The following is a 25,912-nucleotide window of genomic DNA, read 5'->3' on the forward strand; positions in this document are numbered from 1 at the left end:
TATAAAAGGTTTGCACACACCTACTGACCTGTGTACAGCTAGTTCTCTAAGAATAGGCAACTCTGGTTTTCTAGTTGTCTCTGCTGAGTGAGAGTGACATTTTCTGTGTATCATTGTAATGTTGCTCTCTGAGAATGAGATACCGAAACTCCTTTATCTTTTGAACCAGACAGCCAGATAACACTTTTGGGAGATACATATCCCATTCACTCATTCTACAACTTTTTCCGCTATTTTGAAGCTAAACGTGAAGAACTTGTGGAACGTGTCTGTTATATGCTAAGATTCACTCATATTACAACTTTTCCTGTTTCTTTTAATGCTAAATGCCAAGAACTTGTGGAACGTGCCATTTATATGCTAAAGCCCTGAAGAAGTCCCAAGAGGGTCGAAACGCGTGAGCGATCAATTGTGTGCTGTGATTTTAAGGAATTTACACTGAATAAAAGAATAAAGAATAAAAATAACTTATTTTTCCAACAAAGACGCCTAACAATGTGTTTCGTTTGGGAGATACCACCTTTTTCTGACATGTGACGGACTTTGGACACTGATATCCATATATAAAGCATTTACTTGTTTAGTTGAGTGCAGAGCCATTTGTGTGTAAATTTGGTTTGGCGAAAGTTCCTTCTCCATTATTGGGGGCCTATGAGGGTACATCTCCAGCTCATTGCAGCACGTTTGAATTCACCTTTATAGCCACGATACGTTAACGACTGGTGCAGGATTTTATTGCCCTGACCTTTCCCTGTGTGTTTGTGTACAGAAACTCTGTGTATGTCTGGATTTACGAAAAAAAGGCCACGTGACTGCATAATAATCCTTCTCGCCCACTCACCCTTCATTACGACCTCGGGCAGTCCATAAGGCTCATACTCTGTGTCATCGTAGGCCACAGACAACTGCTCCCGCTGCCTCTGAAGCCGCTGCACTAAATCTGCTGGGTTTTCTCGCCATGTCCAGGCTGGGCTGCCCTGCCCCTCCATGTTGCCTGTCGATTCCAGAAGCTCAGTCTGGGACTCTGAGTGACAGAGCTCTGGTCTTGCAGCCCTCCGTAACTCATCTAGTTCATTCTGAACAGCAACAAGTGCCTTGGACAGAGTTTCATTGGTCTCCTCCAGGGCCTGATAACTATCCACAAGTTCAGAGTAGCGTTGTTCGAAGTGATCTCCGGATCCCAAGCTCACACTTCTGTGGCACTGCCGGTCAGCCCCTGCAAGGGATATACCTACAAAGATATGGATAAGCAGATGGACCTTTGAGTATACACACAAGGACAGAAATCTGCCCAAATACCATTATGCCAAGGTAAAGCAAGTGAAGTATAGTAACCCCAAGGCTGACCACAACTCACCTGGGCCCTGTATCAAAATCTACTTAGTTATCTGCATTTGTATTTATTTAATGGACTTAACATCTCATCAAGAAAAGCTGCATACATTGCAAAAGCAAATGAGTAATAACAGTGCAGTAGAAAACAGTGGGTGTGACAAAATAGTTAACAAAATATATATATGACATAAATAAATAACATAGAAAAATTGACACGACGCACAGCTAATATGGTACAACTATATATGTGTAGTTCTGGGTGCAATCACAGTATCGTCGCGTATCCCACGGCGTGATCAGTAAACAAATTGGTAGTGGGATCAGTGGGTCACTGTCCCATCCTGTGTTGCACACACTAATTCCTCTTCCAGAAAAAAGAGGTTCCAAACTTGGTTTCAACGTATTCAATGGTGCTTTTATTCAGCAAAGTTTCTTAATTTGCGTTTTCACACGAACTGGTTCATGTCGTATTTTTAAACATTTATATGGTTTCTCTTTACGTGTTTAAACATATCGGCACTGTCCTTTTAAAGCCGTCCAATGCATTTCGAGGCTTACCGCCTCTTCGTCAGGGAAAAGGATACTGAAATAAAGTAAAATGTACAATGCAATAAATGTTCGGTAATTAACGTAAACCATGGTTGGTGTAGAGGGTTATTCAGTGTGAGGAAGGAAGGGCTGTGTTTGGAGTCGTGCATTTTTACGATGGCACCTTAAAAAACTTATCCCACAACCTGTGTAATGTGATTTTACACGTATCAATGTTGGGCTTACGTGCGACTCAGTCGTTAAGGCTCGCGTGTTCTGAAAATTACAAAATGCCTGTTAGAGTATTCTTAAAGTTACTCGAACGGGAAAGCTATCAAAAAAACGGTAGTGCTCCGTAGAGCAGTCGGCTTCCCGTGGGGACTGACCTGTTAGTTGGTGCTTAGATCTCTGAGTTGGTCTCGCGCGTCCGCCATCTTACGAACCGGAATCCCAGTGCGGGTTAGGTGCTCATGTCATGTGGTGTTAGTAACGGTCATGTGATCATAGAAACTAAAAACAGCTTCTACGTGGGCTTGTTAGTCTGTTGTCCTGTGGCCGGTTAATGGGGTATGGATACCGTTTCCATGGTTTTGTGTGATATTACCCAAAAGGATAAAGTAAAATTAAAAAAGGTGAAGCAATGCTAATAGTTAACAACATATAACATACATTTTGAAACATCGATACATGATAATGATTAACATAAATATAAAGTTCATATTGAGGATGCACAGGGGTCCGTTATCGCTCCATTCGTTGGTCCCATTATGTGTACTCATAAATAGCAAGAGAGTTCAATCCTTTCATTGAGCCCAGATGGTTTCTGGGTAGATAGTCTTTGTATCCATGCATTCTCCCGTTGGAGAAGATAGTTCGTGTTATCTCTACCTTCTGTTTTCACAATGGTTTCCAGTACCATAAATCTCAGTTGAGAAATGTTATGAGAATGTTCTTGAAAGTGCACAGCCACTGTGGATTTTGTGTTCTTTAATCGTATGTTTGATTTATGTTCGAACAGTCTCGTTTTAATTTTTCTTTCGGTTTTACCGACATAGAGTTTGCCGCATGGGCATTTTAAAGCATAGATGAGATTGCTGGAGTCGCATGTAGCGTTAACTTGAATTTTGATTGCATTCCCCCTTGTGGGATGATTGATCACATTTCCTTTCATAACATTATTACAGTTCCCACAATTCAAACATGGTTTGGTACCCATGTATTTGGCAGCTGGTTTCTGTTTATATTGGACTAGTTCTCCGATATTGGGTGCCCTTGTGAACGCAAACAATGGAGGTTCTTGAAATATCTGGTTAAAATCTGGTTCCAGATTAAGTAATGACCAGTGTTGGTGTATGATACTTTTGAACTTTGAACTGGCGGTTGAGTATTTAGATACTGCCACTATGCGGTTTTGTACTTTGTCCTGTCTGGGTTTAAGCAGTTTAGATCTTTCTATTGCATTGATCCTCTCGATGGATTCCTTAATGATTTGAGGAGGGTACCCTCTTTGGTGAAACTTCTCAGCTACTTCTGTGATTCTCAATGTGGTGTTTTGCGGGTCTGATGTTATGCGTTTGACTCTCGCCATCTGCGAAAATGGGAGATTTTTCCTAAGGTTTGGCTCATGAAAACTTGAAAAATGAAGCATATTATTTCTGTCTGTAGGCTTCGTAAATAAGTCCGTTTCAAATCCTTGAGAGTTCACTGTGACTTTTACATCCAGAAAGTTGACACTTGTATCCGATATTTCCCAAGTTAATTGGATTCGTTCATCAATCAAATTAAATTCAGTTAGTAGATTAGATAATGTCTCTTTACTGTTCTTCCATACGATAAATATATCATCGATATATCTCGTTAATAATTTCAGGTTGTCCGTCCATTCCTTTTTGGTGAAAATATGGGTTTCTTCATATTGTTGCATGAACAAATTAGCATAGACAGGTGCTGCCGAGTTGCCCATAGCCATACCCACGAGCTGAAGATACCAGGTGTCTTGATATTTAAAATAACTATGGTAGAGAGTGAACAGCATAAGTTCCATGAGGAATGTTTGGAATCCGCTGTCTATTGAGGAGTTTAACAGAGCTTTTTCAATTGCTTCGATACCCAAGGAGTGAGGTATTGATGTATATAGGGACCGTACGTCTGCTGTGCATAGAATTAGGGTCTCATCCGGATTGATTTCAATACTGTGTAGTTTGAAGATGAAGTCAGTAGTATCCCTTGTGTAGGTCCTCATTGTTTGTACAGCTGGCTGTAGGTATTTATCTATTAATTGTCCCACTGGTTCATGTATACTTCCACATGTGGAGACTATGGGTCTCATGGGAGGGTCCATCAAATCTTTGTGTATTTTTGGCACCATTTTCAGGGTAGGACTCTTTGGGTTTGTCTTAGTTAGAAATTTCTTGGTACGTTCATTAATGATACCTTGATCATATGCCTTTTCTAGAAGGGTCATCAATGTTTTGGTAAATTCCAAGGATGGGTTATTCTCCAGTCTCATGTAGGTGTTGGTGTCACTAATGTGTTCTATAACTTTGAGGTTATACATGCTTTGATCCATGATAACTAGGGCTCCCCCTTTATCCGCTTTTACACATTTAATGTGTTCATTTGATGAAATCCTTTTTAAGGTATCTAGATCTTTCTGTGTGATGTTTTTGTGGTGTTTCTTTCCATGACCAATTTTTTTCAGATCTTGCTTTACTCTATTTTCAAAGAGATCCAATGTTTTGTGACTAACAGGTGATTGAAATGTACTATGGGGACGTAATCCTAATAGTTGATCTGGTTCATCTTTGGGTTGTTTAGGTGCCACATTATCAAAGAAATGATGTAATCGTAACTTCCGCATAAGTTTGAAAAATGCTACTTCCAGTTCTAGATTGTCAGTTTGAGTGGTGGGTACAAATGAGGTACCTTTTTGTAGAAGTTTTTCCTCCTGTTGGGTTAATTTGTGTTTGCTGATGTTGATCACTAATTGGTCTGGTTTTATTTTTTCGTGGATTTCTTGTCCTTGATCGCCCCTGATGTACTCCTCGTGGTAGGGGGTTCTTTCTCCCTCTCTCTGTCTTTTTCTTTCTCTCTTTCTTTTGTTTTGTCCTCTCCTGGGTCGCCTCTTAGCGACTGGCCTTGTTCTAAAAAAGATTTCGGTTCTTCTGGTCGGCTCGTGGTTGGTTGTTCTGCTTGGTCCGTATCCGGTTGTGTTCTGGTCGGTTGGGCTCGTCTGGATCGTTGAGAGTTGTCACTACCTGATGAAGATGTATCTGTTTGTGAATTATAAGGTCTGTTGCGTCTTTTTTGGGCATATATATCCGCCCATGTGTATACTTCTCCTAGGCGGTAGTCTAGGGTATCTCTTTTATATTTCCGAATTTTACGTTCGTTTATTTCCGCAGTATGTTTATCCATCTGTGTTTTTATGTCCTCCAAGATGGTGTTCAATTCTTTTTCAGATAGCATTTTTGATAGTTCTGTTGATGTTTGTGTGATCTCTACCGTGAGTTCTTCCAATATTCCAGAAAGTTCTTCAATAATTAAAAGGATGAGGTCCAAAGAACATTTATTCAGGATTTCATACCACTTCTCCTGGAATTTTTTAGAATTCTTGCACAGGGAAGGCTTGAGGGCAATTCGTAGGCCCCTGGGTATGCGTTGGTTGCGGTGGTATTTAACCAATGTAGTAGCGTGTAGTTGTTGGTTTATACGTCTCTTGCTGAGATAAATCAATTGTCTAATATGTTGTTCCTTGGAGCGGGTATTGGTTTCCTGCGCATTCTCTTCCCTGATCAGTGCGTAAATACGGTCTGCTTCATCCGGTTTGAATGCGAATGTTGAGGCTCTGGCCTCCGTACTTTTGGCAATATCCTCATATGTGTTCATCTTGACTTTTATCGGCGTGCTGTCGGTCCTGGACACGAGTTATATAACATAGAAAAATTGACACGACGCACAGCTAATATGGTACAACTATATATGTGTAGTTCTGGGTGCAATCACAGTATCGTCGCGTATCCCACGGCGTGATCAGTAAACAAATTGGTAGTGGGATCAGTGGGTCACTGTCCCATCCTGTGTTGCACACACTAATTCCTCTTCCAGAAAAAAGAGGTTCCAAACTTGGTTTCAACGTATTCAATGGTGCTTTTATTCAGCAAAGTTTCTTAATTTGCGTTTTCACACGAACTGGTTCATGTCGTATTTTTAAACATTTATATGGTTTCTCTTTACGTGTTTAAACATATCGGCACTGTCCTTTTAAAGCCGTCCAATGCATTTCGAGGCTTACCGCCTCTTCGTCAGGGAAAAGGATACTGAAATAAAGTAAAATGTACAATGCAATAAATGTTCGGTAATTAACGTAAACCATGGTTGGTGTAGAGGGTTATTCAGTGTGAGGAAGGAAGGGCTGTGTTTGGAGTCGTGCATTTTTACGATGGCACCTTAAAAAACTTATCCCACAACCTGTGTAATGTGATTTTACACGTATCAATGTTGGGCTTACGTGCGACTCAGTCGTTAAGGCTCGCGTGTTCTGAAAATTACAAAATGCCTGTTAGAGTATTCTTAAAGTTACTCGAACGGGAAAGCTATCAAAAAAACGGTAGTGCTCCGTAGAGCAGTCGGCTTCCCGTGGGGACTGACCTGTTAGTTGGTGCTTAGATCTCTGAGTTGGTCTCGCGCGTCCGCCATCTTACGAACCGGAATCCCAGTGCGGGTTAGGTGCTCATGTCATGTGGTGTTAGTAACGGTCATGTGATCATAGAAACTAAAAACAGCTTCTACGTGGGCTTGTTAGTCTGTTGTCCTGTGGCCGGTTAATGGGGTATGGATACCGTTTCCATGGTTTTGTGTGATATTACCCAAAAGGATAAAGTAAAATTAAAAAAGGTGAAGCAATGCTAATAGTTAACAACATATAACATACATTTTGAAACATTGATACATGATAATGATTAACATAAATATAAAGTTCATATTGAGGATGCACAGGGGTCCGTTATCGCTCCATTCGTTGGTCCCATTATGTGTACTCATAAATAGCAAGAGAGTTCAATCCTTTCATTGAGCCCAGATGGTTTCTGGGTAGATAGTCTTTGTATCCATGCATTCTCCCGTTGGAGAAGATAGTTCGTGTTATCTCTACCTTCTGTTTTCACAATGGTTTCCAGTACCATAAATCTCAGTTGAGAAATGTTATGAGAATGTTCTTGAAAATGCACAGCCACTGTGGATTTTGTGTTCTTTAATCGTATGTTTGATTTATGTTCGAACAGTCTCGTTTTAATTTTTCTTTCGGTTTTACCGACATAGAGTTTGCCGCATGGGCATTTTAAAGCATAGATGAGATTGCTGGAGTCGCATGTAGCGTTAACTTGAATTTTGATTGCATTCCCCCTTGTGGGATGATTGATCACATTTCCTTTCATAACATTATTACAGTTCCCACAATTCAAACATGGTTTGGTACCCATGTATTTGGCAGCTGGTTTCTGTTTATATTGGACTAGTTCTCCGATATTGGGTGCCCTTGTGAACGCAAACAATGGAGGTTCTTGAAATATCTGGTTAAAATCTGGTTCCAGATTAAGTAATGACCAGTGTTGGTGTATGATACTTTTGAACTTTGAACTGGCGGTTGAGTATTTAGATACTGCCACTATGCGGTTTTGTACTTTGTCCTGTCTGGGTTTAAGCAGTTTAGATCTTTCTATTGCATTGATCCTCTCGATGGATTCCTTAATGATTTGAGGAGGGTACCCTCTTTGGTGAAACTTCTCAGCTACTTCTGTGATTCTCAATGTGGTGTTTTGCGGGTCTGATGTTATGCGTTTGACTCTCGCCATCTGCGAAAATGGGAGATTTTTCCTAAGGTTTGGCTCATGAAAACTTGAAAAATGAAGCATATTATTTCTGTCTGTAGGCTTCGTAAATAAGTCCGTTTCAAATCCTTGAGAGTTCACTGTGACTTTTACATCCAGAAAGTTGACACTTGTATCCGATATTTCCCAAGTTAATTGGATTCGTTCATCAATCAAATTAAATTCAGTTAGTAGATTAGATAATGTCTCTTTACTGTTCTTCCATACGATAAATATATCATCAATATATCTCGTTAATAATTTCAGGTTGTCCGTCCATTCCTTTTTGGTGAAAATATGGGTTTCTTCATATTGTTGCATGAACAAATTAGCATAGACAGGTGCTGCCGAGTTGCCCATAGCCATACCCACGAGCTGAAGATACCAGGTGTCTTGATATTTAAAATAACTATGGTAGAGAGTGAACAGCATAAGTTCCATGAGGAATGTTTGGAATCCGCTGTCTATTGAGGAGTTTAACAGAGCTTTTTCAATTGCTTCGATACCCAAGGAGTGAGGTATTGATGTATATAGGGACCGTACGTCTGCTGTGCATAGAATTAGGGTCTCATCCGGATTGATTTCAATACTGTGTAGTTTGAAGATGAAGTCAGTAGTATCCCTTGTGTAGGTCCTCATTGTTTGTACAGCTGGCTGTAGGTATTTATCTATTAATTGTCCCACTGGTTCATGTATACTTCCACATGTGGAGACTATGGGTCTCATGGGAGGGTCCATCAAATCTTTGTGTATTTTTGGCACCATTTTCAGGGTAGGACTCTTTGGGTTTGTCTTAGTTAGAAATTTCTTGGTACGTTCATTAATGATACCTTGATCATATGCCTTTTCTAGAAGGGTCATCAATGTTTTGGTAAATTCCAAGGATGGGTTATTCTCCAGTCTCATGTAGGTGTTGGTGTCACTAATGTGTTCTATAACTTTGAGGTTATACATGCTTTGATCCATGATAACTAGGGCTCCCCCTTTATCCGCTTTTACACATTTAATGTGTTCATTTGATGAAATCCTTTTTAAGGTATCTAGATCTTTCTGTGTGATGTTTTTGTGGTGTTTCTTTCCATGACCAATTTTTTTCAGATCTTGCTTTACTCTATTTTCAAAGAGATCCAATGTTTTGTGACTAACAGGTGATTGAAATGTACTATGGGGACGTAATCCTAATAGTTGATCTGGTTCATCTTTGGGTTGTTTAGGTGCCACATTATCAAAGAAATGACGTAATCGTAACTTCCGCATAAGTTTGAAAAATGCTACTTCCAGTTCTAGATTGTCAGTTTGAGTGGTGGGTACAAATGAGGTACCTTTTTGTAGAAGTTTTTCCTCCTGTTGGGTTAATTTGTGTTTGCTGATGTTGATCACTAATTGGTCTGGTTTTATTTTTTCGTGGATTTCTTGTCCTTGATCGCCCCTGATGTACTCCTCGTGGTAGGGGGTTCTTTCTCCCTCTCTCTGTCTTTTTCTTTCTCTCTTTCTTTTGTTTTGTCCTCTCCTGGGTCGCCTCTTAGCGACTGGCCTTGTTCTAAAAAAGATTTCGGTTCTTCTGGTCGGCTCGTGGTTGGTTGTTCTGCTTGGTCCGTATCCGGTTGTGTTCTGGTCGGTTGGGCTCGTCTGGATCGTTGAGAGTTGTCACTACCTGATGAAGATGTATCTGTTTGTGAATTATAAGGTCTGTTGCGTCTTTTTTGGGCATATATATCCGCCCATGTGTATACTTCTCCTAGGCGGTAGTCTAGGGTATCTCTTTTATATTTCCGAATTTTACGTTCGTTTATTTCCGCAGTATGTTTATCCATCTGTGTTTTTATGTCCTCCAAGATGGTGTTCAATTCTTCTTCAGATAGCATTTTTGATAGTTCTGTTGATGTTTGTGTGATCTCTACCGTGAGTTCTTCCATTATTCCAGAAAGTTCTTCAATAATTAAAAGGATGAGGTCCAAAGAACATTTATTCAGGATTTCATACCACTTCTCCTGGAATTTTTTAGAATTCTTGCACAGGGAAGGCTTGAGGGCAATTCGTAGGCCCCTGGGTATGCGTTGGTTGCGGTGGTATTTAACCAATGTAGTAGCGTGTAGTTGTTGGTTTATACGTCTCTTGCTGAGATAAATCAATTGTCTAATATGTTGTTCCTTGGAGCGGGTATTGGTTTCCTGCGCATTCTCTTCCCTGATCAGTGCGTAAATACGGTCTGCTTCATCCGGTTTGAATGCGAATGTTGAGGCTCTGGCCTCCGTACTTTTGGCAATATCCTCATATGTGTTCATCTTGACTTTTATCGGCGTGCTGTCGGTCCTGGACACGAGTTATATAACGTAGAAAAATTGACACGACGCACAGCTAATATGGTACAACTATATATGTGTAGTTCTGGGTGCAATCACAGTATCGTCGCGTATCCCACGGCGTGATCAGTAAACAAATTGGTAGTGGGATCATACACCAACACTGGTCATTACTTAATCTGGAACCAGATTTTAACCAGATATTTCAAGAACCTCCATTGTTTGCGTTCACAAGGGCACCCAATATCGGAGAACTAGTCCAATATAAACAGAAACCAGCTGCCAAATACATGGGTACCAAACCATGTTTGAATTGTGGGAACTGTAATAATGTTATGAAAGGAAATGTGATCAATCATCCCACAAGGGGGAATGCAATCAAAATTCAAGTTAACGCTACATGCGACTCCAGCAATCTCATCTATGCTTTAAAATGCCCATGCGGCAAACTCTATGTCGGTAAAACCGAAAGAAAAATTAAAACGAGACTGTTCGAACATAAATCAAACATACGATTAAAGAACACAAAATCCACAGTGGCTGTGCACTTTCAAGAACATTCTCATAACATTTCTCAACTGAGATTTATGGTACTGGAAACCATTGTGAAAACAGAAGGTAGAGATAACACGAACTATCTTCTCCAACGGGAGAATGCATGGATACAAAGACTATCTACCCAGAAACCATCTGGGCTCAATGAAAGGATTGAACTCTCTTGCTATTTATGAGTACACATAATGGGACCAACGAATGGAGCGATAACGGACCCCTGTGCATCCTCAATATGAACTTTATATTTATGTTAATCATTATCATGTATCAATGTTTCAAAATGTATGTTATATGTTGTTAACTATTAGCATTGCTTCACCTTTTTTAATTTTACTTTATCCTTTTGGGTAATATCACACAAAACCATGGAAACGGTATCCATACCCCATTAACCGGCCACAGGACAACAGACTAACAAGCCCACGTAGAAGCTGTTTTTAGTTTCTATGATCACATGACCGTTACTAACACCACATGACATGAGCACCTAACCCGCACTGGGATTCCGGTTCGTAAGATGGCGGACGCGCGAGACCAACTCAGAGATCTAAGCACCAACTAACAGGTCAGTCCCCACGGGAAGCCGACTGCTCTACGGAGCACTACCGTTTTTTTGATAGCTTTCCCGTTCGAGTAACTTTAAGAATACTCTAACAGGCATTTTGTAATTTTCAGAACACGCGAGCCTTAACGACTGAGTCGCACGTAAGCCCAACATTGATACGTGTAAAATCACATTACACAGGTTGTGGGATAAGTTTTTTAAGGTGCCATCGTAAAAATGCACGACTCCAAACACAGCCCTTCCTTCCTCACACTGAATAACCCTCTACACCAACCATGGTTTACGTTAATTACCGAACATTTATTGCATTGTACATTTTACTTTATTTCAGTATCCTTTTCCCTGACGAAGAGGCGGTAAGCCTCGAAATGCATTGGACGGCTTTAAAAGGACAGTGCCGATATGTTTAAACACGTAAAGAGAAACCATATAAATGTTTAAAAATACGACATGAACCAGTTCGTGTGAAAACGCAAATTAAGAAACTTTGCTGAATAAAAGCACCATTGAATACGTTGAAACCAAGTTTGGAACCTCTTTTTTCTGGAAGAGGAATTAGTGTGTGCAACACAGGATGGGACAGTGACCCACTGATCCCACTACCAATAAATAAATAACAATCATGTCTAGTGGGGATCCTCTATCAGTAAGTTCTGAGAGCTCAGGAGTGTGCCACAAAATCTTTGCTTTGAGTCGTCTTGGACTGTGAGGTGAGTTTTTTGACTCTTCATAAATGCTTTGAGGGAGTGCTCTCAATTACATAGAATAAGTGGCTCCCATTTACAGCAGCTTGCAGACAAAAGTTTCGGAATTAGTACAGTGCATGGAGTGATTTAGGCATGGCTTAGTGATGGTAGTCTGCAAGGCAGGCAGGTGGAAAGTCATACAATAATTTGAAGCACATGATATAAGTATAGTGTTATACAGATTGCATTATGAATTCTCAGCATACTCCCTCTGATCTGAAGAGAGAGCATCTCAGACTTCATGTGTTACCAGAATATCATTATCAAAATATTGTTTGACAGAAATATTGTGCGCTTAGTATCGTCTACAAAAATATTGCCTCGTTGGAGTTAGTAGGAAATTTTCAACAGATAGGTAATATTTTTGTAAAGAATATTTAGGACACAATACTTATGTCAATTAATATTTCTGTATATAATATTCCGACTTACAACCTTCTGACCTTCTCTGATACACAAAGTTTAAAACCCTCAGATATACCACCTGGGGAAGCATATGTTTTGGATCGTCCCAGAGAGCCTACAACAAGGCAACACAATAGCCTCTCTTTGATTCCCTCAGGACAAATAAATACCTTGAATATCAGCTTCTGTATGATTGCTAATGAGTAGGACCCAAAACCGCTGTGTGGTGGTAACCCAATCACTTGCTGGCAATCTTGATTTCACTGAGTACTACCCTTCTTCATCCCAGAATGTAAATCTTGAGGGTAAGCCCGCCCAAAGATAGAAACTTCTGTTTTCGCAACCCATAACAAATACATTACTCCTCCCCCACAGTTGGGGCCCATTTATGGATGAGCCTTCTCTGAGAATTCATTGTAATAGCCACTTAAGCACAACATATGCCTATGTTTGCCCAAATTTGATAGGAAAGTTCAGTATGTGGAGGGGAGGATTTAAGACTACAAGTAAGAACAGTTTGACAAAGTGTAATTGAGATTAAAGGTATGTAAGTGCATTTTCACTAGGGGCCAGATGTAGGAAGCGTAATTCCGGTCGGTAACGGCCGAAATTACCGAATTTCGGCCGTTACCGACCGAAATTAGGGCCAGATGTAGGTAAATCGTATTTACCGATTCAAAAATACCAAATTTTACCGATTTGGTATTTATGAATCGGTAAATATGAAGGTGTGACATGTAGGTAAAATCGGTAATTGAATTACCGATTCTGTAACAATCGGTATTTACCGAATCGGTAAATACCGATTCGGTAATGCCCATTGATTCCTATGGGCATCGGTAAATACCGATTCGGTAATGCCCATTGATTCCTATGGGCATTGAAGCCCATAGGAATCAATGGGCATTACCGAATCGGTATTTATAGATTCGGTAAATACCGATTCCAGCAAGGGTGCAGGGGGTGTCACTTTGACACCCTCTAGCACCCCAAATACAGGCATGTGTGCCATGTGGCACACAGACATGCCCTAAGGGCATGTCTGTCTGTCACATGGCATAGGTGTGCATGCACACATGTGCATGCACACCTGGATTCGGTATTTTACCACTCAATTGGATTGGGTGGTAAAATACCGAATCTGTAAGGCCTTAGGGACTCTAAAGAGTCCCACCTACATCCCGAAGTTACCGAATCGGTAAAACTACCGATTCTGTATTTTACCGATCGGTAAATGTACCGAATCGGTAAATTTAGGCCCCTACATGCCAATTTCTAAATACCGGATGGTAACGGCCGAAATCGGCCGTTACCGACCGGTATTTCGGCTCCTACATCTGGCCCGTAGGCTTTTCATATGTAGGTGGCTTCATTTCAGATTCGGTAATTTACGAATCGGTATTTAAGAATTCGGTAAATTACCAATTCTTAAAAATACAGAATCGGTAAATTACCGAATCTGAAATGTAGGGAGCGCTCAAATGAGTGCTTTTCCCATCTTAGGATTCGTTATTTACCACCAACTAGGGGCTAGATGTAGGTAAAAGTTATTTACCGATTCATAAATACCGAATTTTACCGATTCGGTATTTATGAATCGGTAAATATGAAGGGGGGAGATGTAGGTATTTCCAGATGTTGAAATACCGAATAGTTAAAATTCGGTATTTACCGATTCGGTAAATACCGAATCGGTATTTCCTATTGATTCCTAAATCAATGGGAAATACCGATTCGGTAATTACCGAATCCAGCAAGGGTGCAGGAGGTGTCACTTTGACACCCTCTGGCACCCCAAAAATAGGCATGTGCGCCATGTGGCACACAGACATGCCCTAAGGGCATGTCTGTCTGTCACATGGCTAAGTGTGCATGCACACATGTGCATGCACACCTGGATTCGGTATTTTAACACCCAATTGGATTGGGTGGTAAAATACCGAATTTGTAGGGCCTTTGGGACTCAGAAGAGTCCCACCAAATCTGGGATTTACCGAATCGGTAAAAATACCGATTCGGTATTTTACAGAATCGGTAAATTTACCGAATCGGTAAAATAATGCCCCTACATGCCAATTCTTAAATACCGGTCGGTAACGGCCGAAATCGGCCGTTACCGACCGGTATTTAGGCTCCTACATCTGGCCCTAGAAGTTGGTGGTAAATAATGAAAACCTTAGAAAAAGCATTTTTTTTGCTTTTCCAACAGTGCCAAGTTGCAGACATACATGCCCTTAGGGCATGTATGTCTGCAACATGTGCACCCATACACATTTGAGGGGTGCAACAGGGTGTCAAAGTGACACCCTACCACCCTTCAATGCTTCCCCCATGACATTCATTCCTATGGGCCACCAGACCCATAGGAATGAATGGCAATTACCGAATCGGTAAATACCGATTCGGTAATTACCGAAACTTACCGATTCGGTAATTATTTAAGAAAAATTACCTACATCCCACTTGCCTGTTCTTAAATACCGAATCGGTATGATTCGGTATTTAAGAAACGGTAATCTGGGATTACCTACATCGGGCCCTAGGTCTCTTATCTCATTTCAGTCCTAGCATCATGCAGGAGCACCAGCCAGTAAAAAAGACTTTGGTCATCATTTACTGTTTGGCAGATGCGGGACATACTCCAGAAATCAACAGAGAGCACATCTACCAAACCTGCAGATGACCTGCCTCATAGAGAAGTGGAGAACTACCTGTTTTCCAACACAAGGCAACAGCTAGTTTCAATATTAGACAATTTTAGTCAGTAGCTAGCTCATCAACAAAGGTACTGCCGGCAACCTTTTGAGGCCTACTTTTGATATTTGCATTAGCCAAGTAAACCATGGTGGGCACAAATATGCAATAAATCGGGAAAGACCTGGATGGGCTCAAAGAAAATCTACCAGTGCATAAGGGGCATTTTCATTCTTTTTTTTACAGAAACAAACTTCTACTTTGGGGGTTTGTTTCCGAACAACAAATAACGCTAAGTCGACCACAATGACATGGCACCATTACACTTTCAGCCCAAATTCTAGGCCAGTGCAGTGGGAACTTGTGATACAGCAGCAGATTTGCTTTAGGGCTGGGAAAGGCGGGGGCTATGGCACCTCTGGAGTTTGGTAGCACAACCCTCTTAATTCAAGATGACTACCCAGTGGCCGAAAACTGCGTGATGCTAAAAAAAAAAAAAACTATCAGCCTGATTCATCAAGCTAAATTGCACTTGCAAAGGGCAAGATTCTCAGAATCTTGCCTTTTGCGAGTGCAATTTTTGCATTTGGGATTCATCATCCCAAATGCAAAATTCGCTATTAAAGAATTCGCACATTTGCGAAGAATTGCATTTAAGGAATCTCTATTTGAGATTCCTTAAATGCAATTCATGAATCATTTTAAAATTGCGAAATCGCAATTTTGGGCCGCTATTTACCGCGAGGTCAGACCTCGTTGTAAATAGCAAAAACGTAGAAAAATGCATTTAAATGCATTTTTCTAAGTTGCATGTTACACACACACATGTCTTTTGGACATGTGTGTGCGCAACACCAATGTAGATTACATTTCAGGGGTGCTACAGGGTGTCCTTTGGACACCCCTGCACCCTTGAAATCGCATCCTTATTTGCGATTAGCTAATTGCTAATCGCAAATAAGGAATAACTCCCCATTCATTCCTATGGGCCTGTAGGCCCATAGGAATGCATGGGGAGTTATTCCTTATTTGCGAATAGCAATTTGCTAATCGCAAATAAGGAACATGTAGGAATCGCAATATTTTTTGCAATTCCTACATGAATCCCGTTTTGCAAGTCCTTAATAGCGATTCCTTATGAATCGTTATTAAAGACTCGCAAAACGGGTCTTTGATGAATCAGGCTGATAGTTCATTAACAACATAAGAAGTTACAGGTTAATCTGAGGAACCCATTGGCTTGAAGTGGCCATGGACAACTTCTTGCTCTTGTGGTAAGTGCCAAAGGACACAGAGGCTCAAATGACTAGAAGGATTTGGGGCCATAGGTACAACGCTTCCATTTTGTTAATCGCAAAATGGAATTTACAACAGTGTCTCAGACTCTGTTTGCGATTCCTAATGGGGTCGCTAATTGCCTGCCTCATTAATATTCATGAGGCAGGTGCAATTTGCGACCCCCATTGGGACACGCTAGCTGGGGTCAGCAGGCCACCATGTCTGTGACTGCTGTTCAAATAAAGCAGTTTTTTTTAAATGCAGACCGTTTTTCCTAAAGGAAAACGGGATGCATTTAAAAAAGAAAAATGAAACATTCCTGCTTCGTTTTTTAAGAGTACAGTGGTCCATGGGACCACTGCCTGATCTTAAAAAAATGTTTTTGCTGCCAGTCACAAAGGGGAAGGGATACCCTGGGTACCCCTTCCCATATGCTTACCACCTTTTTGGAATAGGTGGTAAACTGCAAGTGTTTTGCTGCCGGAAAAAAAACGTACATTGAAGTGTGACTCGCTATTAGGAAGGGACACCCTTGGCACGCCCCTTCCTAATAGTGAGTCGCAAACCCGATTTTGCGAGTCGGTAATTGATTACTGACTTGCAAAATAGGGTTTGTACATTGGGTAGACCTATTATCCGCAAAAAACGGTTGTACATATAGCCCGTGGTTCTGCCCACAAAGACACAAACCTTTCTTCCCACTTCCAAAAGATGTTGTAAATCGTAAACCCTCAAACCAAGAGTTGATTAAAATTAAGAAGCCTAGATCTTGGCTGAGATATAAATCAAACACCATCTCCAGAATTACGTCCTTGAAAGCCAGTGCATAACTGCACATGGAGGAAAACATACATTTGAAAAACAAACACGTACCAGATCCCTCACCCAGACAGTTGATGTGACATCCTCCAAAAAGAGGTCTTAAAATTATAGAAATTAGTAGATTTTCTGACAAAGGTTCTAAATGGCTAATCAGCATTATTCTAAGAAAAACAGGAAGATCCTAAACTGGAAAGAGATACCATACATGATGACACGGTTATTGAAAACAATGAAGGAGAGAAGCATTCAGGCTCAACTGCCCCAATCCAGCCCTAAGGATGTCCGAATGAGTGAACTGTTGCCAGCTGAGCTCCAAGGCCTCACACAGTCATGCGCATAACAAGACCCTGTAGTAGGGCTTAACATCCGAAAAGGGTATAGGCGATAATCTGAAGACCATGATGAAAGGAACTTCCAGTATTCGTTGCACGCCTTAATGTCGAAGGCCACCTGGACTGCTGGATTACAAACGCTAACTCCTCAGAAAGTCCTACTGGAAAACAGATAAAGTTACACCTCTACCACTTTGTTTGAGTTATTAAAGACCCCAGAGACCAAAGACACATTCTAACAAAAGCATTTCTAACAGAGGTATAGCAATGCAGGGCACAGACACATTTATTATACGGACCAATCTAACACTGCTGGAAGGGCCATCCCCTTGGAGGAAAAATCCACAAAGAGTACCTATTAAAAGTACCTTCCTAAATCTTTTGCCAGCATACCCTGGCTAACCCCTAAATGCTATTTGGAACTAAAATATTTGTTACACTCCACTGAGACTTGACTTGCACTATTAGAGGTTAGCATGCTAAAATCATACCTTCTTCTCATACCTGTCACCAAACTGTCCATCTTCACCTATCCATGCCCTCCTCTATAGAACACAGTCTTTCCAATTCTAGCAAGTGGGAGGATTACATGGATTTAGCCAGGCTTACAAAGGGAACAGCCCCCGTTAGTTGCAGCTTGCAAAGAATCATTTCACTTAGACACACGCAAACACTGTTGTTATCTACATGGCCTGACCTTGAAGGTCAGAGAAATGTGTTCAGGGGAACTAACTCTATTTGAGGCTTACTTTACATAGCCATTCACCTACAAGACACAATCACATATACACACAAATTATATGCTTAGACTGGCACAAGAGCTGAATAGATAGATCCCTAAAAAAGAATACAACATATATGAACCCATGTCTTCGAGGTCTCAATATGCATGCAGCATAAAGAAAAGAACTATATGATCCTGCAAAGGCTAGCAAGTCTGAGAGCCATACATTAATGGGCACCAACCAAATTCAGGAGAGGCGGTGTAGAGCTAGCCATCGTTTTCCATACCTGATGGGTATGTCAGTTGACACCGTTTTTCTGAAAGGAAGTAGTGTCCTGGGGTTCAAAGACAGAATATCGATGTAAAAAATATAGAAGTAAAAAATATAGATGAAAAAATATAGAATGCAAAAATATTGACTCCCTATACTTAAATAGGTAAGTACAATAATATCACAAACAATATCGATATAAAAATATAGCTGTACAAAATATCGATCGATATATATATATATATATATATATATATATAAAATAAAATAATATATATTAAATATGTTGAATAATAAAATTAATATAAAAAATAAAGTAGATTTAATATACATTTTAACAAATAACAAAGAAACGTAATTTAAAAAGGTACATACATAATAATTAATATATATATATTTACTTTAAAACAACAATTAATTTTAATTTGTTTTATAATTTTAGAATTATATAAAAAATTACAAATACATATATGTACAGTAACATCAAATCTAATAAAAAAAATTCTATTATAAATTAAAACATTAAACTATTTAAAAATCTTCAAACTTAAATTTACCACTCCAGTGAGTGCAACAGTAGGGAAAGTGTTGGATAGCGGAGGGGTAAAAATGACTATTCCCACTCCAGTGAGTGCAACAGTAGGGAAGTGTTGGATAAAGGAGGGGTAAAAATTACTATTCCCACTCCAGTGAGAGCAACAGTAGAGAAAGTGTTGGATAGCGGAGGGTTAAAAATTACTATTCCCACTCCGATAATTGTAACAGTAGGGAAAGTGTTGAATAGCGGAGGGGTAAAACTTACTATTCTCACTCCAGTGAGTGCAACAGTAGGGAAATTGTTGGATTGCAGAGGGGTAACAATTAATATTCTGACTCCATTCAGTTAAAAAAAAAAAAAAAAAAAATATTAACAACAAAAATATCAAAAAACTAAATGAATAAAGAAATACATAAATATGTTAAACATTGAAATACAAATGTTTAATATTACATTTAAAAAAAACATATGGGGGTCGATTCCGATTCGGGAAAAAAATTGTCCCTACGATTCTTTTCCGGAGCCCTCTCCGTACGAATCGTGACCATGCCGTACGAACCGACGAGTACGATCTGGACCGGGGGATGAGGACGCGATTCGTACGGTCAACGTCAGGCAAGGGCGATTCGTACGGAAAAGCACACATTCACATACACACCGTACGGTGCGTACACCCCTTGATCGCAGGGGTACGGTGCATACCCCTGCGATCATGGGGTGTACGCACCGTACCCCGTGATCGCAGGGTGTACGCAACATAAACCCAACGAACATGGGGTACGGTGCGTACACCCTGCGATTGCGGGGTACGGTGAGTACACCCCATGATCACAGGGGGGGGTGGCGTTCCGTGCCTGTTTCGAGGCGAACTCTGCTTCTCCGGACGTTTTCGGCTCCCGTAAAAAAAGCATTGTACGGTGTGTACCCGACACGATTCGTACTTGCTTTGTCGGAAAAACCAGCCGCGAACCGTACAAATGTGGCGTACAGCGGGTTCCGAGGGAGATTCGTACGGGGATTTGATTCGTACGGACTCTGTACGATTCGAAAGGAGTCCTGCTCCTGGTACGAATCATACTTCGTCGTATGTACGGGGGACGTTGCAGGGTACGATTCGTATGGGAAAAACCCATTGCAGGGTACGTTTCGTATGGGAAAAACGCTCCGTACAGCTATTCGGAGTGGTTTTTCCTGAATCGGAATCGACCCCATAATGTTGAATACATAAGACAAAATACCTACCAATATTGCATTAAATAAAAGTATGTTGGCCCCCAGTGGTGAACAATGCTTTGGGAGTCTCCAATATCATTAGAAGGACAACATGTCTCTATAGGTTACTCTGATCAAGCTAATGCTATTTATATTCCTATTCCAACCAACAACATCAGCATCAGCATCTAAGGGGACTGCTATTTGATGTAAGTTTTCCTTAAAATACTTAAGAATGTAAATGATTAATACCAATCTGTAACTCTGTAGCTAGTGAGTACTGACATGAAGGGTTATGTATGCTGAAAGCTTCTCCTGTTTTTCAAAATCTTTTTATGGATATATATTGTATTTCTGTAGTGTAAACCTAGCCAAAAGGCAGTGGAACACTATTTTGGGTCAAAGACAAGCATAAAGACAACAAGTCATAAGAGAGGGAACTGTTTTTTTTAAAACTATTAATGCACTGTGATGCAGTGTTCTTTAAAGAGAAGGGTCTTAAACTCTTTTCTAAATTGGAGCGGCATTGGGGCAAGGAAGCTGTACCAGACCCAGAGTGGATAAAGCGAAATGGCGCTGCCTTGTTTTTTTCTTCACAGTCTGATGGTGTCCTTGCTGCAGGTGTGCTGAGAACCACTGGAAATGGTGAGATCATCTGCAAGATTAGTGGGGGTGCTAGTCATGATGACTTTGTAAATGATGCCGCTGGTTTTTAAGATGTTGGGGGCCGGCAAAGGGTGCCAATGTCATTCCATCAGCAAGGGGTGATGTGATCATATTTCTTCATGCTTTGGATTAGATGTGTGGAATCTTGGAGGCCATGGAGTAGGGTGTTACCACTATACAGATGCAAGAGTACAAGGGCTTGAACAATTGTTCTGTAGTTACTTTCTAGAAGAAACTATTTCATTTTTATAGAAGAGAGAGATGATACAAGAACATTTTTGTTTTTTGGCACTGTGTTCCTTGAGGGTGAGGTTGTTGTCACTGGCGAATCCAAGTGACTTGGCTTTCAGTGAAAGTAGGGGTTCACAGTTGTCAAGGTTCATGTAATTGATCCAGGTTTGTACTGTTTCTTGTCTGTTGTTCTTAGCAAATAACAGGAAATCTGTCTTGGTTTGGTTGAGCTTCAGGTAGATACTGGACATCGACGTCGAGATAATGTGCAGACAGTGCTTGAGGCATAGGATGTCTGAAGCAGATGAAACTTTTTAAGTACAGCTGTGCATCCTCTGCACATTGGTGAATCTTGATGCTCTTATTTGTGAGCAGAGTGTAAAGTGGCCGCACATAGAGGCTGAAGATGACAGGTGACAGTATGGAACCCTAGGGGCCTCCGCAGGTGATGAACAAGTTACTTACCTTTGGTAACACCTTTTCTGGCAGAGACTCTATTCAATCTCAGATTCCTCCCCTTTTGAATATCCCTAGGCATCAGACAGGACCTGGAAATGTTTTCATAGCAATTCCCTTGTGTGCAGATGGGTGGTGTCGTGCGGTATCATTCTACTTCATGCCACACTATACCACGCAGAAATGATGTCGGAACAGTGTATATACGCCGCCTGTTCCCACTAGGGTGAGTTTCTTTCTGAAAAACATCCATGCCAACAGACTTGGAGCCTATAGCACCTGATGTGAAACAGTGTGCATAACTTTGGACGGAATGAGATCCTTCCACAAAATGGGGAGGAGGGAGGCCAGGTGACGAATCTGAGGTTAGATAGAGTCTCAACCAGAAAAGGCATTACGGAAGGTAAGTAACTTGTTCTCCTGATAGACTTCTACTGCAGATTCTTCACCTTCTGAATGGATACCAAAGCAGTAGCTCGTAGGTGCTAGGTCTGTGGAATGGCTCAAACCAGGAAATCCTGCAGGATATATCGGGTGAAATTCCCATTCCGCTGGACCTGCCTGTCCAAGCAAAAGTGCTTCCTGAAAGTAGCCTGGAAAATGTTCAATGCAAGCCTGGAGCACTGCACGCCTAGCGCCGTGGTAGCAGCCTTTGCATTGGTGGAGTGGTCGTCCTGCCTAAATTCTCCAATTCTCTCAATGTAAAAAATAAGGGTCTTTTTAGGATCAAGGAGATGCAGTCATTCTCCTTCCTTTGATTGATGAGGCAATGCATGAAATGTTGATAGTCATGGACTGTCCTTCATGAAAGGGCATGATTACCTTGGGTAGGAATGCTGTTAGAAGGGCTAACTTGCCCAGGAAAAAGGAGACATATGGTGGGACAGAAGATAAGTCCTGAAGTTCACTCACCTGCCTGGTAGATGTTAAGGCGATGAGGAACACCATTTTAAGCGTGCGTAGGCATACTAGACAACTGTGAATAGGCTCCAAGCGCAAGAATTTCAGGCATGTCAAGACAAGTTTTACATCCCACTGTGGCATTCTAAAAGGAGTAGGTGGGAACATATAGGTCAACCACTTCACACACAACAGGTGATCTAAAGAGGGATGGCTGATCCGGTAAACATAAAAAAGCTGCCATTTCGCACCATATTTTGTATCAAAATGCATCCTCACACCCGTTTTTGATGTGAAGACACATTTAATGCATTTCTTTTGGTTCGCTTTGTTCTAGTACATGCCCACTAAGCTTTTGCTGCGAATGGTGGGTAATTACGTAATGTATAGTAATTATCCAAAATATGCAACATTATGCTAGTGTAACAGAAGTTTCACCTAGGCCTAGTCCTATTTAGTAGGCCTATTCTTTCCCAGCTGAGGAGTAGATGCTTTGTAATAGCGAGGGTATGAAACCCTTCCTCTGCCATCTCCAGTATTCCTGTTACTAGCAGTAGCTGGGGTTTGGGTGTTGCTCTGGGCTGCAGGGTCTCCATAATGCCTGACACTGTTATATGAGGGACATCCAGTGGGATGCTGAATTTGGATGCCCCTCTCGCCAAAACCCCTTGGAAAGTGGTGTCATTCAATGGTGAAACCCTTGATGGTGCAGCCATGATGGGGGTAGGTGTGTCAGAAGTATCACAGTCCTAACCATCTGGGCATTCTTTTATCATTTCACTTCTTGATAGGTGGTATTCCTCAAATTCTATGGAAAAAGGCCTGTTTCTGACAGGCGACACTAACATCAGCCTAAAGACCAATACTTTTGATGTTGGAGGTTGTGGAAGCTGGAGAGGCCACAGTGGGGTTTAAAGAGGATTTTATTAAGCTATTCTAAAAAGTAGAAGCCCCAGAGGTGGTGGTGTGTCCACTGGAGTAAGAAACAGACATAGGCCTGATTTAGATCTCAGCGGACAGGTTACTCTGTCACAACAGTGACGGATATCGCATCCGCTGATATACAAATCCCATTCCACCCGTCCGGCGAGATCTAGGTCCATAGTCTTTTCCTCAGTGATGCTTCCTGGAAGGAAGAGTGTGTAATCACTGAAAATTTCAATGTCAATCTTCGCCAAACATCGAATATTGTTTGGACATCACATGTATTGACGTTAAAAGATGCCTTAACAGAAAGTAGAACAATGTCGAGGAAGTTGGTGATGGCAGGAATCTTGAATGCTTTGCCGTCAATTAATTTCCTTAGGTCAAGTGCCTATAGTGTTTCGACATCAACATCACTCCCAATCCCCCCTTCGACAGCAAACAGATCATTTCTGTACCTAAAGCTGATATTGAGACCTTCAATGTCAATCAGGAGTGTTATGATAGAGAATGCCTTCTTTTTTTCTCTTTTTTTGGATATCTTCTCCTTGAAACTCTCTTACAGAGAGACCTTTGGATCCCAATGCTTCTCAGTGGAAGTAGATACTTTTCTGGTAGCGGATTTCTTTTTTTAAATTGTTCTCTTCTCTGAAATTTTCCAATTTCCCTCTAAGGTCAAATCCCTCCAGGTACTTGAAGGTCCTTCTGGACATCTTAGAAAAAACTTCACATTCGTTGTTGAATGCGTGGCTTGGAGCCACATTCCACAGATGTGCAGCATTCTTCCTTCATCATAAAGGGCATCTTACAAAATAGAAGACAATTTGACTATAAAATAAAGATTAAAAAGCCAAATAAAGCCTTAAATTGAAGATTTCTGGCAGACACACACAGTGTTTCAAGGGCCCCCTCCCGTTAGCTGGGAAAAAATTGAGAGGGCACTGCCAGAACAAGGCATGATGAGATTGAACGCTTCCAGACCTCTTAAATGTATGTATTTAATGCTTGTTAAGCGCGGCTGTCACCCAAAAGGGTATCCTGGCGCTGAGACCGTATCTAACATCAGGCAGGATGTCTTACATTGTTCTTGGAAACAGGTAGGTCTTGAGATTTCTTTTAAAAGAGGCCAGATCTTGGCAGCTCCTTAAAGCCAGTGGTAAAGTATTCCATAGTGTGGCGGCCGTGAAACTAAAAGCACGGCCGCCCATCCTCACTCTGTTAATCCTGGGAATTCTCACCAGGAACGCCGAGGAAGATCTCAAAAGCCTGGCAGCTTGATACCAAGAGAAAAGATTTTGAATTGATATTGGTCCTAGTCCATGCAGGGCCCTGAAAACCAGGCATAAAGCCTTGAAGGCAATCCTCTGCTGGACCGGCAGCCAGTGTAGATCGGCTAATGCTGCAGAAGAAGAGGCAGATCGTGGCAAAGATAGAGCCAATTTGGCAGCCATATTTTGGATCCTCTGCAACCTTAGAATCAGGATCATTGGAGCTCCCAGAAGTAGTGCGTTGCAGTAGTCTAACCTACTGAGGATAGAACTCCGCACTACTTCTGCTCTGGCTTCCCGAGGAAGTATTGGTAAAATTTTGCGTAAGGCACGGAGCAGGCCCATGCAAGTCGCTGCAGTCTTATTAACAGAAGCATCCAGCTGCAAACTGGGTTCAAACAGAACTCCTAAATTGCGAGCCGAATCTGCAGCTTCCACCGAGCCCGGGATAGAGGCAGGCCAAAAGTTGTCCGGTAACCCACAGGGGAGGCGGTCTAAGGAACAGTGGAGTACTTCTGTTTTAGACCCATTGAATTGAAGTGAGTTGGCTCGCAACCAATCTGCTGTAGCCGACATACAGCGGTGAAAGGTATCCCTCGAAACTATCTCAGTGCCCTCAAATGAAAAAAATAATTGAGTGTCATCGGCATAATTGATGACTGATATGCCGAATGACTTGATTAGATCTACCAAGGGTCGGAGATATAGGTTAAAAAGGATCGGGCTGACCGCTGACCCTTGAGGGACGCCTTGGTTCACCTGTCGTGTGGCTGATCGAAATGGTGGTAACGCCACAGCTTGCTGTCTGTTGCTGAGGTAAGATGTTAACCAACTTAGAGCCAGACCGTTTATTCCCACGTTTTGGAGACGGGCCAGTAAGACCTCATGGTCCACCGTGTCGAACACGGCCGACATGTCAAGCAGCCCTAAAAATGCTGACTTGCCCCTGTCGACACGCGTTCGTAGATCGTCCAACACGGTGACCAATGCGGTCTCGGTACCATGGGCCGGTCTGAAGCTAAATTGGGCAGCATCCAGACAGGAATTTGTTTCCAGGAAGTTGGACAGTACTCTTGTGACCCACTTCTCAAGAATTTTTATCGCAAATGGTAAGAGCGATATAGGCCTATAATTGGCCGAACATAGAGGGTCTAGAGAGGCCTTTTTTAGCAATGGAGTTACCATTGCCAGCTTCCAGCTGTCTGGAACTGACGCTGTAGTCAGTGATTGACTGCAGATGGAGTGGAGCGGAGGAAATAACTCATCTTGAAATGCCTTCCAGATCTTATGAG

The 25,912-nt window shown here is 41.4% G+C and overlaps 1 protein-coding gene across 5 annotated transcripts in view; it reads right to left on the minus strand.

Annotated features, from left to right (window-relative positions):
- LOC144781595 (uncharacterized) overlaps positions 1-25,912 on the minus strand; it is a 483,894-nt gene that overhangs the window by 51,671 nt on the left and 406,311 nt on the right. For 4 of the 5 annotated variants that reach the window (XM_078660513.1, XM_078660514.1, XM_078660512.1 and 1 more), the window contains exon 14: positions 842-1,231. The exons of the other annotated variant lie outside the window; for it this stretch is intronic. In XM_078660513.1, coding sequence (XP_078516639.1) covers positions 842-1,231 — 390 coding nt within the window. The remainder of the gene's footprint in view (positions 1-841; positions 1,232-25,912) is intronic. 5 annotated transcript variants of the gene reach the window in all.

The sequence above is a fragment of the Lissotriton helveticus genome, chromosome 9 (genome assembly GCF_964261635.1).
Source record: "Lissotriton helveticus chromosome 9, aLisHel1.1, whole genome shotgun sequence".
Classification (NCBI taxonomy): domain Eukaryota; kingdom Metazoa; phylum Chordata; class Amphibia; order Caudata; family Salamandridae; genus Lissotriton; species Lissotriton helveticus.